Raw genomic sequence first — 13,823 nt, forward strand, 5'->3', positions numbered from 1 at the left:
AATTAATTGCGCACATAGGTATTGATATTGCACCAGTTTAAAAATGTGTATTTATTGTTTGTTTATTGATCTCAGCACAGGCTATTTTAATTCCAGACCTTACATCTTCCCTCCATTCAATTCATCTATTCTGAGAATCTTGCACTGATTTCACATTTTATGAAACTTATTCATGTAAAGCCTGAAAGCCTTGGAGGGTTTATTAAAGTCTCTCATGAATTTAAAATAAGGAATTAAATATCAGTTTTCATATGTGAGTTTTAATTAGTATCATTTTTGTTAGCACTAGCATTTTTGTGCAATTTATTACCCAAAGTTTGGTATACTTTATTTCTTTTAGTGATCTTTTATTACAGGTTTGTCACTTTGCATTTGAAACCTCTTCTATATTGCTTTTTTGCATATAGTAATCATTAAAATCTGTGGTATTGCCTCTTTAAATGGTGCGAGGTCTCTGTCCAACAGAAAAGAGGTTGGAGGGAAAAGGTGGGAGTCGAGCCAGCCCGTGTGTGCAGGATCACAGATGGTCGTTTAGCCTCCTGAGGAGAGCCGGTGTCTCTGAGATCGTTTAACTTGGCCTCACGCTGCACGCCTCTCTCCTCTATCACACGGTCCCAGCTTCCCCCCCCGTGTCGGCCACACTGGCTGTCTTGCTGTTTGTGTTTGTGTCATCTTGCTGCTCTCTCGCTGGGCTGTCATCTCGGCCCCAACATCAGGATTGATGGACGACGTCTGGAAATATTTCAGGATTCTGAGAAGTAAAACCACAGGTGTAGAAGCACAAAACAATATTTTTTTGCCAGGATGAAAAAAACAAAGCTCATTACACACTGACATCACTTTCCCTTCACACATTGTGTCTTTGTCTACAAATCACTCGACAGGCTTAGTGTCCTTGTCTACAACGGCACAATAAGTTTATTCAATCGAATACTGCGCGTGAATGCATTTTAAAGGCAAACATACGTACATATTGCTTCATCATTTTCATTTACTCTTCATCAGTCAGAAGAGTCAAAATATAAATATTTACCCTCTAAGGTCTAAGCTATCAAAGATGCAAAACTCAATCCCACAAAACTCGTTAAAAAAACGGCAAAATGAGCCTTTTTGATAAAAATATGGATAGGTTTTAATACGTGTGGAATATGTGATTGTCTGGACTTGCAAGAACAATTTAACAATTACTAAAATTACAAAGTGTGATTGCCTAGGGTTGGAGTAATGTAGTGAGACAGAGCAGTAACATAGTATGGAAATAGCACAAGTGCCTCAAAACTCTACTTGAGAAAAACCCATATATACATATACTGTGTGTCAAGTCATAATAATCTGTATTTAATATATGTACAAATAATTTAAACAGTAGTAAGCAGTGGCCACGGCTGACTGCCATGCACACGGGAGGACAAACATTGTTTTACAGCAGCTGGACGGACCTGTGTTCTGCAGTGACAGCGTTTGGCAGCGTGCAAATGAGTAAACATCCAGCTGGTGCAAACAGAGCGGGCAAGAAAACAGCAGCTGACATGCAGCAAGAGAGCGATAACCTTAAAACTAAGGAAATGAAGAGTTTGAGGCTCCAAACAAGTCCTTCTGGGAATCAAAATGTTCTTAATCCATAATGCCTCCTGAGAAAAATGCTCCCATATGTCAGTTTGTGTAGTTTCCAGCAGCTCTCTGTGTTTCTGGTTTGCTTTTGGTTGTTATTGAAGGATCTTCGTTTTGATGTACTGACAGAGGCAGATGGGGGCTGTGGTGCAGTGGCTCCTCTGACCTCTGTGGTGTGACGATCCTGAGAGCCTCTCAGACACGAGGAGCTTCACATAAGCCGCACTGTAGGTCACGAGGAGCTGGTAGGCTTTAGCCTGCAAGGATAAAAACAAGGACATAAGCAGATATTGGATGTGTGTAAGAGAGAAAATGTGAGGTGGGATTGAAACTATCAAAATGCAATCTTAAATGTGCTTTGAAATGATTAGTTAAGCTTTTTCTGCAGGCTACACTTTGAAACAAGGGGCTTATTAAGGTCTCAGTCATATAAACGTAGCCATAAAAACGATCAGATGCTCATTAACTGAAAATACTAGTGCAATCTCTAGTGCAACAGTAATCAGCAGACAGGCGCTGCTGCTCAAATGCACTCGACTGACTGATCATCAGCGAGTCTGAGCACCTGTGGTGGCTGGCGGTAAAAGTCTTTGAGGTGGTGGGTAAGTGGGTCAAAGAATGTAAGGCACAAACACTAATATTTCCTAAATCTTTACATGAAAAACAACAACTTTAAAAACAAATCTAAATAAACATTTTTGCCCTCCTCTTCTTTTGGGTGGCACATTTTTCAGTGACTATTTGATATAAGAAGGAGGTGCTCACCCCACATCCAACTGGCTAGCTGCACGTGTGCTGGAGATGGCTGTACAAGCTACTCAATCATGGCACATACTCAGTTTTTTACTCACTGCTTTTGGCTTAGTTTCCGCTGAATAAATAATGACATGGTGTAATACAGTATATTGTGTATTGTTCAGCTGAGGCTCTACCTATTTTTAGAATCTGGCAAGAACCAAGAAAGAACCAGAGAGGGGGAAAAACACAGTTTGGGTAATGAGCCACTACTGAGCTGTTTTACGCATTCATTTCTTAGAATTTAAGCCCAAGTAGTCGTGCTGACAGATTTCTTTTTATTCACAAAAGCAGCATGTCTTTGTCAAAGAGAAAAACTGACACGTCCTGTTGAAACCGCACTCAGGGATTACATGTGTATTTAAACTTCTTTGCACTGAGAGAAAGAGCTGTTCCACTGGTCCGGCCCACTTAAGATCAAAGTGAGCTGAATGTGACCCACGATATAAAACAAGCTTGTGAGGTTTGGTAACAGAAGCCATTTTGCTCCTCCAATGAAAAGCAGAACGCTTCAGCTCTGATTTTAGTGCCCCGTGAAGCTGCACACATCTGTGATCAGCCAGATGTGATAGATCTGTTGCTGATATGACTAACGTGGGTCTACTATCGCCCAGACCATCATGTCTCTCACCTGAGAAGGTAAAGCTGCATCGGGGACGAGGCTGTAGTTTTTGGTGGCTGTGGCGTCCTTCTGCTGGTTGGATGATCGGCCGCTGGCTGCGCTGCTATTCTCCAGCAGAGGCGTCTGCTCATCGGAGTCCTGCTCCTCCGCATCTGATTCTCCGGCCGACACTTTGGTCACCAGGACGAAGTGAGACATCTTGCTCTTCAGTTTTTTCTGATGGGAGTTAGACATCGATTTTATCATTTTAAAGACCAAATGTCTGCGTTTGTTTCCTGCGGCAACCTGGAGTTATATTTCTATCGATCTGGAAGGAGGGCAAACAGCGGAGCTCCAGAAAAATCGATGCGGCAGCAGCAGCAGAACAAACCGGGCGACAGATGTACTCGACTCTCTCACCTGAGTGTTAGTCGTCGCAAAGCTGAGCTCCTCCATAGTTTCAGTCAGCGCCCTCAAACAGGGGGACATGTCCCAATACACGAAGTACAGCTACAGAGAGACACAGAGAGGGGACAGCAGACACGAGCTTCAGTGGACCACTGATGCCTATTAATCACCACATTATTTCATTTTAATAGATCTGTTTAAAGCATGGAAGATGCCCTGCACCACAACATGCAATATTATTACTCCTGTGAACACTTCAGGATTTATTTTATATTTACCTTAAAAATAATCTTGCATCACTGCCTTTGCTGTTAGATTAGGTGCTGTTGGAGTTTTGAATGACTCATACTCTTGAGTTTTAATTTGTATCATTTTTGCTACATCCGACATGCGACATCCGATCAAAAACTCATTTATTAAATATGATTCAATAGGTGAGAAGTCCTTAAATTGTTTTTTTTCTAGTTTTGGCAGTCAGGAAATAAAGATATGAAAACAGTTTTTGTCTTTTTTATTCTTGGACAGCATGATGTTGTTAAGGAGACTAGTCTGTGTGCTTCTCTTTTCCTAAACCTTTATCGTTATCCTGCACACTTTTCCTCCACATCACGATGTTTTCCACTGAGGTCAATTAAAGGTTTTACTTCCTCTCATTGGCCGTTTCCCTTCTGTCTGACTGTTTGCTGTCATTGGTGCTGAATCGTCAGTCATCTCTGTATTTGTGTATTTATCTTTGGCAGGTTGTAAACAAAAAAGGGGGAAATGAATGAAATGGAAGTTGGTAGCCTGAACTGTATGAAACAGCCCATACTCAGCTTCATATTCTGCCAGTTTGAACTGATGTTATCAAACTAACCTTCATATTTCCGGTGCAGTTTTGCACCCAGTCAGCCACGCCCACCAGCAGCTTGTGTCTCACCAGCATCTCGTTAACCTGGACCAACCGAATATCTAAATTCACGTTGATCTGACACAGAAATGGTTTGAGAATCAGTTCAGGGTCAGACTTGTGTCAAAACTGGCTTTACTGGCATGTCGTGACAGCTGACTTACCTCCTTGTTACTGCAGTGAAGGATGAGGATGACGGCAGTGGTGAGGACGATGGAGATCAGGCTGACGGAGAGACAGAGGACCCAGTAGTCGCTAACGGTGATGTAGAGGTGGAGGGTGGAAAACACGGCACACCACAAAACCACATACAGCACCTGATGGAAGCAGAGGGGAGAAGGCTTTAGGAGTGTCAGCTGTGAAGCTAAACCATTAAATATTCTGGTTCTCAAAACTGTAGGGCGGACCCACTTGTGAAAATACTGAGTGAAACTAAGCGAATAAGAACGTTGATGGTTTTGCATCCTCGCTGAGCACAAACTCTACTCGAATTTAAGTCTAGCTGGATTTCACTCTGCCTCTGTGTGACTGGTAATGGAACATTAAAAGGGTGATTTTTACTGTTGTTGTTGATGTTTGTTCAGTTATTAATAAAGGTTTTCTTATGAAAAACCTCAAATTTACCCAGAACCCACAGAGATGTGTTAATGATGCTTGTTTTGATTGGAATTCCAAACTTATTAGTCTGTTTATTAATTACTAGATAAACATAAAAGAATTAGTAACTACAGTTTTTCACTAAATACTTACAGCCAGAGCAAAAACACTGAAATCATGGCAATTACTCTATTCATGACTCTCAAATGAAAGGACTTCCTGTTTTCTCTGCCATATGTCACCTAAACTACACATTAACTGTTTCACACAACTCCGTGCAGTCCTGTGCTGGTCTTCCAGGACCGGATGACCCAGCAAATCCAAACATGCAATGGCCAGAGAAATTGCAAAAAAAAAAAAAAAAGAACCCCCAAGAGCTACATATCAGAGTCTAAATGTTGCAGAAAAAGACTGAACAAGTGTAGTTTGTTTGTAAGGGTAGCCGGGGGACGGCCTCTTCTAAGCATAGCTTAGGCTTGCAAAGTTGGATCTAAACAAGAAGATTTATTTGTATTGGATATTTAATAAAGAACAATGCTTTTTAATACTGAACTAGTGTAAAGTCAATTGACTTGTATGCTAGAAGTAAAGTAAATGTGGTATACTTTTGATGGATATTTTAATAGATTATAAGTCAAAGCACATAGATAATCACAATAAAATCATTTGGTTAAATAATTTAAAAGTTTCAACTAAAAAAATAAATAAATATTGTTGTTTTGTTTTTTTCGGGATTGTTTGAGAGTACACTGTCTATAAAACCTGAAATCTGTGTAACTTTTCCGCATTTCTTTGTAAGATGTTGTAGCAGCCTTTAAGGGGAATTCCTCCGAACAATGAGCCTGTGAAAACTTCCTGTCTATCCAGTTAGTCAAGACCTTGGAGGTTTAATGAAAGTGCAGAATTTACTCAAACTGATTGATGGAGATCTTTGTCTGTTTTGCTCTCTTTTCTATTTTCGCTCTGACTGCCAGAAACAGCCTGCACAAGAAAAACATTTCAAAGAAAGAATGAAAACCGAAAGAAAAATATTGAAAACAAACAAAATAAACACAGGAAGTGATAATGGGGAACAGAAAGATCATCATACCGGCGCCATTATAAAACGAAACTGAGCCGAGTTGAAAACCATGTATCTCCTGACCGAGGGGACGTCCAGAGCTGTTTTCAGTGGAGTCTCCATGTCTTCACGTGGAATCTAAAATCGTGAAACAAACAAATTAATTTGGTAAAGATCTCTAACGTGCTGCTGTTCAGTGTGTGCGCGTGTTAACCTGGAAGCCCTCCCTCTCCAGTTTGGCACGGCACCGAAGCAGATTAAAGCTGGGGTACAGCATCGAGCAGCTCGGCACTGACGCCACACACTGACCTGAGAGAAAGACGAGAGTATGGAAATAAAACCTTTGAATCGATTGATTGATTCATTTCATTTCATCCATATACATAAACCAAAAAACATCACAGACCAACACCTGACAGTGTGCATGCGATGAGAATAAGGAAGACTAAAAAGTAATCGTAAAGATCAACTGATTTCAATAGTGAACCTTTTTTAAATGTAGGTCATTAAAAACTCAGTCCACCTCTGGTATGTTAGTCATCACAAACAACTTTAAGAAAAGTAGCCACAGGATGAGCTGTGGGGTTAAAATATGCACCACAGATTTAGAGCAGGCTTTTTAATCCGAGACCTTTACAGAACATAAATAAAATCTAACACTGTGTAACTTACAAGGAAATGAGGAAACTGTGCTCAGAGGTGAAAATTGCCTTTATGTGTTTCTGGTAAAGCGTGCAGGCTCGAAGCATTCCTGGCACAACAGTCCCAGCACTGGTATGTGGTTCATTATAAGGCGCAGGAGGAATTTCACACTTCAGGTTTGAATAGGCGAGTGCAGAAGCAGTTCCACGAGAGCATAATCCAGGTTTTTTTTGTCCTTGTTTCAAAGAACGTCTCTGTTAGCTGTAAGAATGATTGTGCTGGTTTAAAATGTGCCATGTGTGATTCAATCATTTGTCACAGGAAACCAAGAATAGAAGAAAATAAAACATGTCATCAAGATGTCTGTGTGAAAACTATTTTGGGATCATAATGTCTCCCACACACCGCTTCAAAAGTCTCTTTGGGTGTGGAGCCACTCCAGATGGGGCGTGGACAGTGAGGGGAAAAATAAGGAATGACGTTAGGTTGAAGGATGATGATCACTGCTATTGCACTGAAATAATCTGCATGGTTGTGTGTTGTGTGTGTCGCTGTGTACTGTCACATGGGGGCAGTGTCAGTTTGCCTGTGGGCTACTCTGGTTTGTCTGTTTTTGGATCTTTAGCTGCTGAGGAGACTACAGAAGTTGTGCAGTCAAAAGAACTAGTGAAGTGAAACTCAGTGCTAAAAACAATGAAAACTGCCCACTGCAGTCAGATCTGTGCTGCTTTTTAAAATCTCCGATGCAGTTTTCTTCCTTTTCAAGCCCACTTTATAACCAATCAGCACTGCACCTACAAATAATGTTATTGCTATTGGGCTGTTGAATTCGTGGACTGCATGTAAGCATGTGTTGCATACCACAAATCCTTCACTCTGTATTTAAAAGCCTGCACAAGGGCACTCAGTGTGGTACCATGATTTCTGTTTTAGTGCTAAAAAGCTTAAAAATGTATTAAGACATCCAAACACACGCGTGTGGAACACAGACTGAAACAGGCCAGAGTGAGAAACAACTTGCAAACAATCCATCCAGAGAGTTCTTGAATTATTGGTTAGATTGACGCAAACAGTCTGTAAGTAAGAACGAGATTTTAACTCACTTTTTCAACCTTTACACAACTGTTGCATTAATATTTTCTCTGAACTGAAACAGGCACTATAATCATAGTAGGAAGGTAGTGTAGGTCTGACTAAAGCACTATGTGGGCAAAACTGCCTACACATTACATCTACAGGTGCTTCTGGACCATGGAAACCTGCGCTATGAAGCTCCCAGCACCCGGTCTTTGTGCTGATGTTAATGCTAGCCGAGGCTTGTAGCTCTGCAGTCATTGAGCCAACACAGAGTTGGCTGCTTTTCCACACTGTCCACTTCAGCAGCGACCGAGTTCTGTAACTTTTTATGCCTGAGTTGCCGTGATCTCTAAAAGCTTCCACTTCTTATCACGTCACATATCACAAATTACAGATGATTGTGGAATATCTAAGAAGGAGGAAATTTCAGTTACTGAGTTGTTGCAGGGGTGGCGTCCTATTACAGCACCACGCTCTGATTTAGTTAACCCATTCTTTCTCAAATGCTTTTAAAGGCAGACTGCATGTTTGGTGCTTGGTCTTATACACCTGAAAACACCTGAATTCAAAGCCCAGTACTTTTCTCCATATAGTGTGTGAGATGAATTACCCAATTTGGCTTTTATTAAATATGATTTATCAGCTTGTTCATGTTATTTACAACCAATTCAACAGATCAGTTGGTAGAAAACACACAGCTTTGATAATAATCCAGTGCTTTGACAGAACTGGAAATCTAGTCTACTAAAATGAATTCCAAAGATTAAGGTCACACAAACACACACAAAAGAATAAAAAATATTAACATATTTCAAAGAGACTGGAGGCAGGCAGTTAGGGAGACAGCTAAAGGATGATAAAAGGCATCACATCTAAGCAAGTCTATAGAAATGAATTTTTAGAAGCTATTTAAAAGAAGCCGTTAATTCTGAAGGATGGTCTCCTCAGAAAGGTCACGTCACAGCTGAGGGTTGTCTCTAGATTTGAACCTTTTGAACCACCAAAAAAGCCCCACCTGAAGCCTCGAGCAGGCTCATACGAGGTCAGTTATTCTGCTGCCTCGCTCGGAGACAGACCCAAACAAGCTTTAAAAAAGCGATCAGTAAACTCTTAAATCAGTTCGTACGTTGAGCCGACAGAGAGAAGCCAGGATGGGGGTGATGTGATGCTGTCTGAAGTATCCAGTAAGATGCCAAGCACCTGCCAGACGGCAGGAAGGTGCAATAATCCAGGCTTAAAAAGTACATAGACGACTTTCTGCAGATCTGAGTGTGAAAGTGTAGCTTTAATTCTATAGATGGTTCTAACTAGGAGAACTTTTTTTAACGTGAGACTCAAACACGAGGCCTGAATTGAAGTGAACACTCATGTTTCTGGCAGCTTTCAAATGCCCAAGAGAAGCTCTCAGTTTGTGGGATTGAACAATAACATTTGTGGTACTTTGTTTCAGAAACTGCTGTGACGTCCAACATTTAACCTCACTGAGGTGGTTTAAAAAAGCAGCTCGGCTTTTAGGTCTCATTAGAAGGTATATCTGCTTGTCCCAGGTGTAGGAATGAAAAGAGAGGTTCGGGAAGGGAATAAATAGAAAATAAAATTGCACCACAGGTAGCACAAGCTGCAGAGGATGAAGGGTTTCCTACACTGTTAAGAATGCTCTCATGACTGTTTTGTATCAGCAAAAAGAAGCAGAAACATCAAAGTAATCCAAATGAATTGATTCAATTATTTCTCTACACCATAGGCCTTAGTAGGCTACACTTTGGCCAGGGTTAGGCACAAAGATTTTGCTATTTATTTATCCTACTTCCTGTTTTATATCTAACAGCTAAACATCCTGATTCATACTGAGACCAGAAGCCTTGTTCCTTCAAACAGACGCAGTAAAAAGGCAATTCATTTCATTAACAAGCTACAAATGTCAACTTGCAAAACAATACTGCCAGTAAATCAGCATAAAAAGCTATATGCCATAAATTCATCTTCCATCAGCAGCTGATCTTTGATGCACAAAAACTGAACTAAGGATGTGATGAATGAAGAGCTGTTTATCAAATACATACAATAAAAAATGCAGTTACCGTTCGACCAGTCAGGTCTGCTGTTGATGCTGTCCCGCGCATGAGGTCTGGAGTACTGAATTTGAACGTCCCCCTCCCTCTCCTCCACTATGTGGCAAACTCCGTTGCTGTCCTCCATCATCTCGGGGGTCATTGTGTCCTTAAGAACAAAACAATTAAATTAAAAAAAAAAAAATCTAAACTTTTAAGCTTAAAAGTTCCTCTGGCTCATGTGATGGCAGAGTCATGCACGATTTTGCAAGAATCACAAGAAGACAGTCAGAAAGAAAATCATGTGCGTGTAAGAGGTTGTGACTGCCAGTATGAATAGCATTGGGAAACTGTTTGGTAAGCCTGGAGAACACATTTGTGAGGAAGCACGTCATGATAAGAGATAAAGTAAAGAGGAATGCATTCATTTATTCTTTTCCTAGTGTATGAGTCCCAACAAAGGGGAACTTCAAGACGGTACACACAAAACCAAAGGAAGTAAAATATTTTGCTACTATCAGTACTGAACTGCGCAGAGAGCTGAGTCATGGGCATGTCAATAAATTAGAGAGAAATGACTGGAAAAGTTAAAATCACTTTTGCATTAATTACATACTAGAAGTAACTTGACAAGCACCTGAAAAAAGTGTAGCTGTACTGTTTTACATAAACAGTAGCGCTACATGGTTTTATGCATGTTGTATATTAGATGCATGTTTGAACTTTTTTACTCTTACATCACCTTGATGATCAGTTACATCAGTCAAATGTTACAAATGCAGCACACAGTCCTCCAACACAGAGAAAAGCATGTATATTAGTCTCTATATGCCAGCCACTGTGTTAGATACACCTGTTCAACTGTTCATTAACACAAAAGTGTAATAAGCCAATCATATGACAGCACCTTTATGCATTTAGGTACATAAACATGGTCTGGAAAAATGAAAAAACAAAATCCAGTGAGCAGTACTTCTGGTGGTGAAAATGCCTTGTTGATGTCAGAGGTCAGAGGAGAATGGCAACAGTAACTCAAATCACCAGTGGGTATAACAGGTAAGAGCATTTGAAAATGTAACACGTCAAACCTTGAAGCAGATGGACTACAGCAGCAGAATACCTGTCCTGTCAGCTAAGAACAGGAAACCGAGGCTACGTTGTTCACAGGTTTCCCAGCATTGGATGTAAAAAGACTGGACAATATTTCCTGGTCTGATGAATCTCGATTTCTGCTGCCACATTCAGATAGTAGGATCTAAATTTGGTATAAAAAGCGTGGAGCCATCCAATCTCGCATCAAGGATGCATGGTGGATGTGTCATTTCTTTTTACACACTTTGCCCCTTAGTACTAAGTGAGCACAGTTTAAACACCACAGCCTACCAGACTATTGTTGCTGACCACATCCATCCTTTTAACAGTCACAGTGTATCCATCACTTAATGGTTGGATAATGGACCAGTTCACAGAATCCAGAATGGCAGCGCTGAAGATAAAAGCCCAGCTAAGTACTAGTAAGGTGTTAAATGCTGATCTGAGAGGAGGCTGAGATCTTTATAGGGTGACTATGTAGCATATAAGGTAAGGTTCTCATTCCATTTCATGTTCATTTCAGCAGTCCATGGATCCCTACATCTTTGCACCACTTGAATAAACTCTATGAGAGCTTTAGGTGCACATGTATAGCTCATGTTTCCCCTAAACTGCAGTATTCTGTAAGTAAACTAAAAGAAAATAAAGCCAAAGTCGATCTGTGACCAGTAATTTAAAAAGCTAAAGCTAAAAATGTTAAAGAAACCACAGGGGACAAAAAAAAACCTTAAAGAGGCCTTTATCACTAATAAACACATTTACGGTTAACTGTGAGAAGTCTGCAACCTTGCAGGAAACTTTAACTTCTGCTTTCGGGGATGTGGGCCTTTACTGCTGTGCAATACTGATACAATATCTGCTTATGGAGGCAGAACAAATGGGCTGAACTGTTGAGAAATTACATTGTTGTGATTATTTTGGAGTTTTACCAAAATAAAACTCGTTCGTTGCACACAAACGTGCAAAAATGCCATAGCAGAGAAGCTGTCTCATAAAAGAAGAGGAGACACAGGTTTCTTGTGGACACTACACCTGAACCAGATCCCTCTCCAGCACCAAAACTGACCGTCAAATAAAAGAAAAGTAATGAACTTAAATGTTTTTTAACCAGCTCTCTCTGGCTGTCGTTGGAAACAAAGTTTAGCAGTTAAGTGTGAAATTTAAACTGTTGGTGTCTAACCTATTGAAGTTTAACCTCTTCCTCACTGCTCTCATTCTGACTTTATTTACTTTCATTTTCACTTCCTTGATTGTTAATAAGGTCTAACATTAGACCTTATTAACAATGCCAGTACTGGCATGGAGACAGTTTATCACTGCCTGCTTACACTGCACCTGCAGATGAGGATGGGGAAGAAAAAGAATGACACATTTCACACATGTGCAGGCAGGCTGTATCTTGCACTCGCTGCATGTTTTTACCACCCAGAGGGCTTTATCAGTAAACACCCAGCTGTTATCCTTACAATGCATCATGTTTTCATGTCCGGTGTTGCAAACTGCACATCCTTTTTGCCTGCTCGTAAACTAAACAGTGTATCCTTAACCTGACGTTAAACTGAAGCCTCGACGATGACAATGGTTGAATATTTTTGCTCCTACGCATTTTTTTTGTGCGCAAAAGTTCCTCTGTAAGTTGTTTTGTTTCTCCTGACACCTGTACACGTGAGAGCTCCAAAGCAAGACTAAACATGTCCTACCTGAACTTCAGATGAAACTCCATCAGTTCACCAAAGCTGTCATCTTTGTATTCCCTTTGTCCTTCCCACCATAACTCTTGTTAATCGAGAGAATTACCACATGATGGTCCTACAGACACACACAGAATAGAAGCGTATGCCTCTATCACACGAATGTGTCTCAGCCTCTCTCTCTCTCTCTCTCTCTGGCTTTCTCTCTCTCGCTCTGTTTCTCTCTCTCGTGACTGAGCTCAGCCCAAACTCATGACTGCAGGAATGTGGTTTGTGTGGTGTTCAGCTCAACATGTCAGCATTAGAAAGAGGCTCATGGCCTTCATGCAGGGACCTGTTGAGAAAAACTGGCTTCATTTTGATATATATATATATATATATATATACAGGGTGGGCCATTTATATGGATACACTATAATAACATGGGAATGGTTGGTGATATTAAAGTCCTGTTTGCGGCACATTAGTATGTGTGAGGGGGCAAACTCCTCAAGATGGGTGGTGACCATAGTGGCCATTTTGAAGTCGGCCATCTTGGATACAACTTTTGTTTTTTCAATAAGAAGAGGGCCATGTGACACATCAAACTTATTGGTAATGTCACAAGAAAAACAATGGTGTGCTTGGTTTCAACATAACTTTATTCTTTCATGAGTTATTTACACGTTTCTGACCACTTATAAAATGTGTTCAATGCGCTGCCCATTGTGTTGGATTGTCAATGCAACCCTCTTCTCCCACTCTTCACACACTGATAGCAACACCGCAGGAGAAATGCCAGCACAGGCATTCAGTATCCGTAGTTATATATATCTATATCTATCTATCTATCTATCTATCTATCTATCTATCTATCTATCTATCTATCTATATATATTTGTGACACAGAATAACACAAAGTTTTATCCAGTTTTATGACTATTTAAGGTTAGTTTTCTCTTACAAGAAGCTAAAACTTCAGAACGACTGTTACACATTAACTCATAAGGTCCAAGGACGCCACTGCGGGTCAATATGGATTCACACGTGTGAAGATCTAAATATAATATCCCCAGACCAAGGCATGCTAAATCACACAGAACAGAGAAAGGTCAGATCTTAACACAGTCCCAAAAGACATAAAAATTTAGACAATAAATCAGACATCTACAGCCACAGCACCCTGTGTATTAGTAATTTTTTCACATTTTACCTTTAAATGTGGCACCAGCTCCCTTAAAAGACAAACAGCACCTTCCACATCCACACAGGAGTGTCATGGCATTCATGTTTTTGGCAGTTTTAATAATTAAAAGTGCAATCAGCAGCT

General features: G+C 40.4%; 1 protein-coding gene across 2 annotated transcripts; it reads right to left on the minus strand.

The window, feature by feature from the left end:
- Positions 1-890: 890 nt before the first annotated feature.
- LOC120727278 (transmembrane protein 268) lies at positions 891-12,706 on the minus strand. Of its 2 annotated transcripts, none has more exons than XM_040021526.1 (9): positions 12,524-12,706; positions 9,762-9,900; positions 6,176-6,270; positions 5,992-6,099; positions 4,469-4,621; positions 4,272-4,382; positions 3,428-3,517; positions 3,038-3,244; positions 891-1,868 (listed from the first exon to the last, which is right to left on the minus strand). In XM_040021526.1, the coding sequence occupies exons 2-9, from the start codon at positions 9,892-9,894 to the stop codon at positions 1,707-1,709; spliced, it is 1,059 nt and encodes a 352-aa protein (XP_039877460.1). In that variant the 5' UTR covers positions 9,895-9,900; positions 12,524-12,706; the 3' UTR covers positions 891-1,706. The 2 variants fall into 2 exon arrangements, with proteins under 2 accessions (XP_039877460.1, XP_039877461.1); XM_040021527.1 differs by lacking the exon at positions 12,524-12,706 and adding an exon at positions 6,634-6,864 and having other exon boundaries at positions 9,762-9,842.
- Positions 12,707-13,823: the final 1,117 nt, after the last annotated feature.

This window comes from Simochromis diagramma, unplaced genomic scaffold (assembly GCF_900408965.1).
Source record: "Simochromis diagramma unplaced genomic scaffold, fSimDia1.1 OVJJ01000753.1, whole genome shotgun sequence".
Classification (NCBI taxonomy): Eukaryota; Metazoa; Chordata; class Actinopteri; order Cichliformes; family Cichlidae; genus Simochromis; species Simochromis diagramma.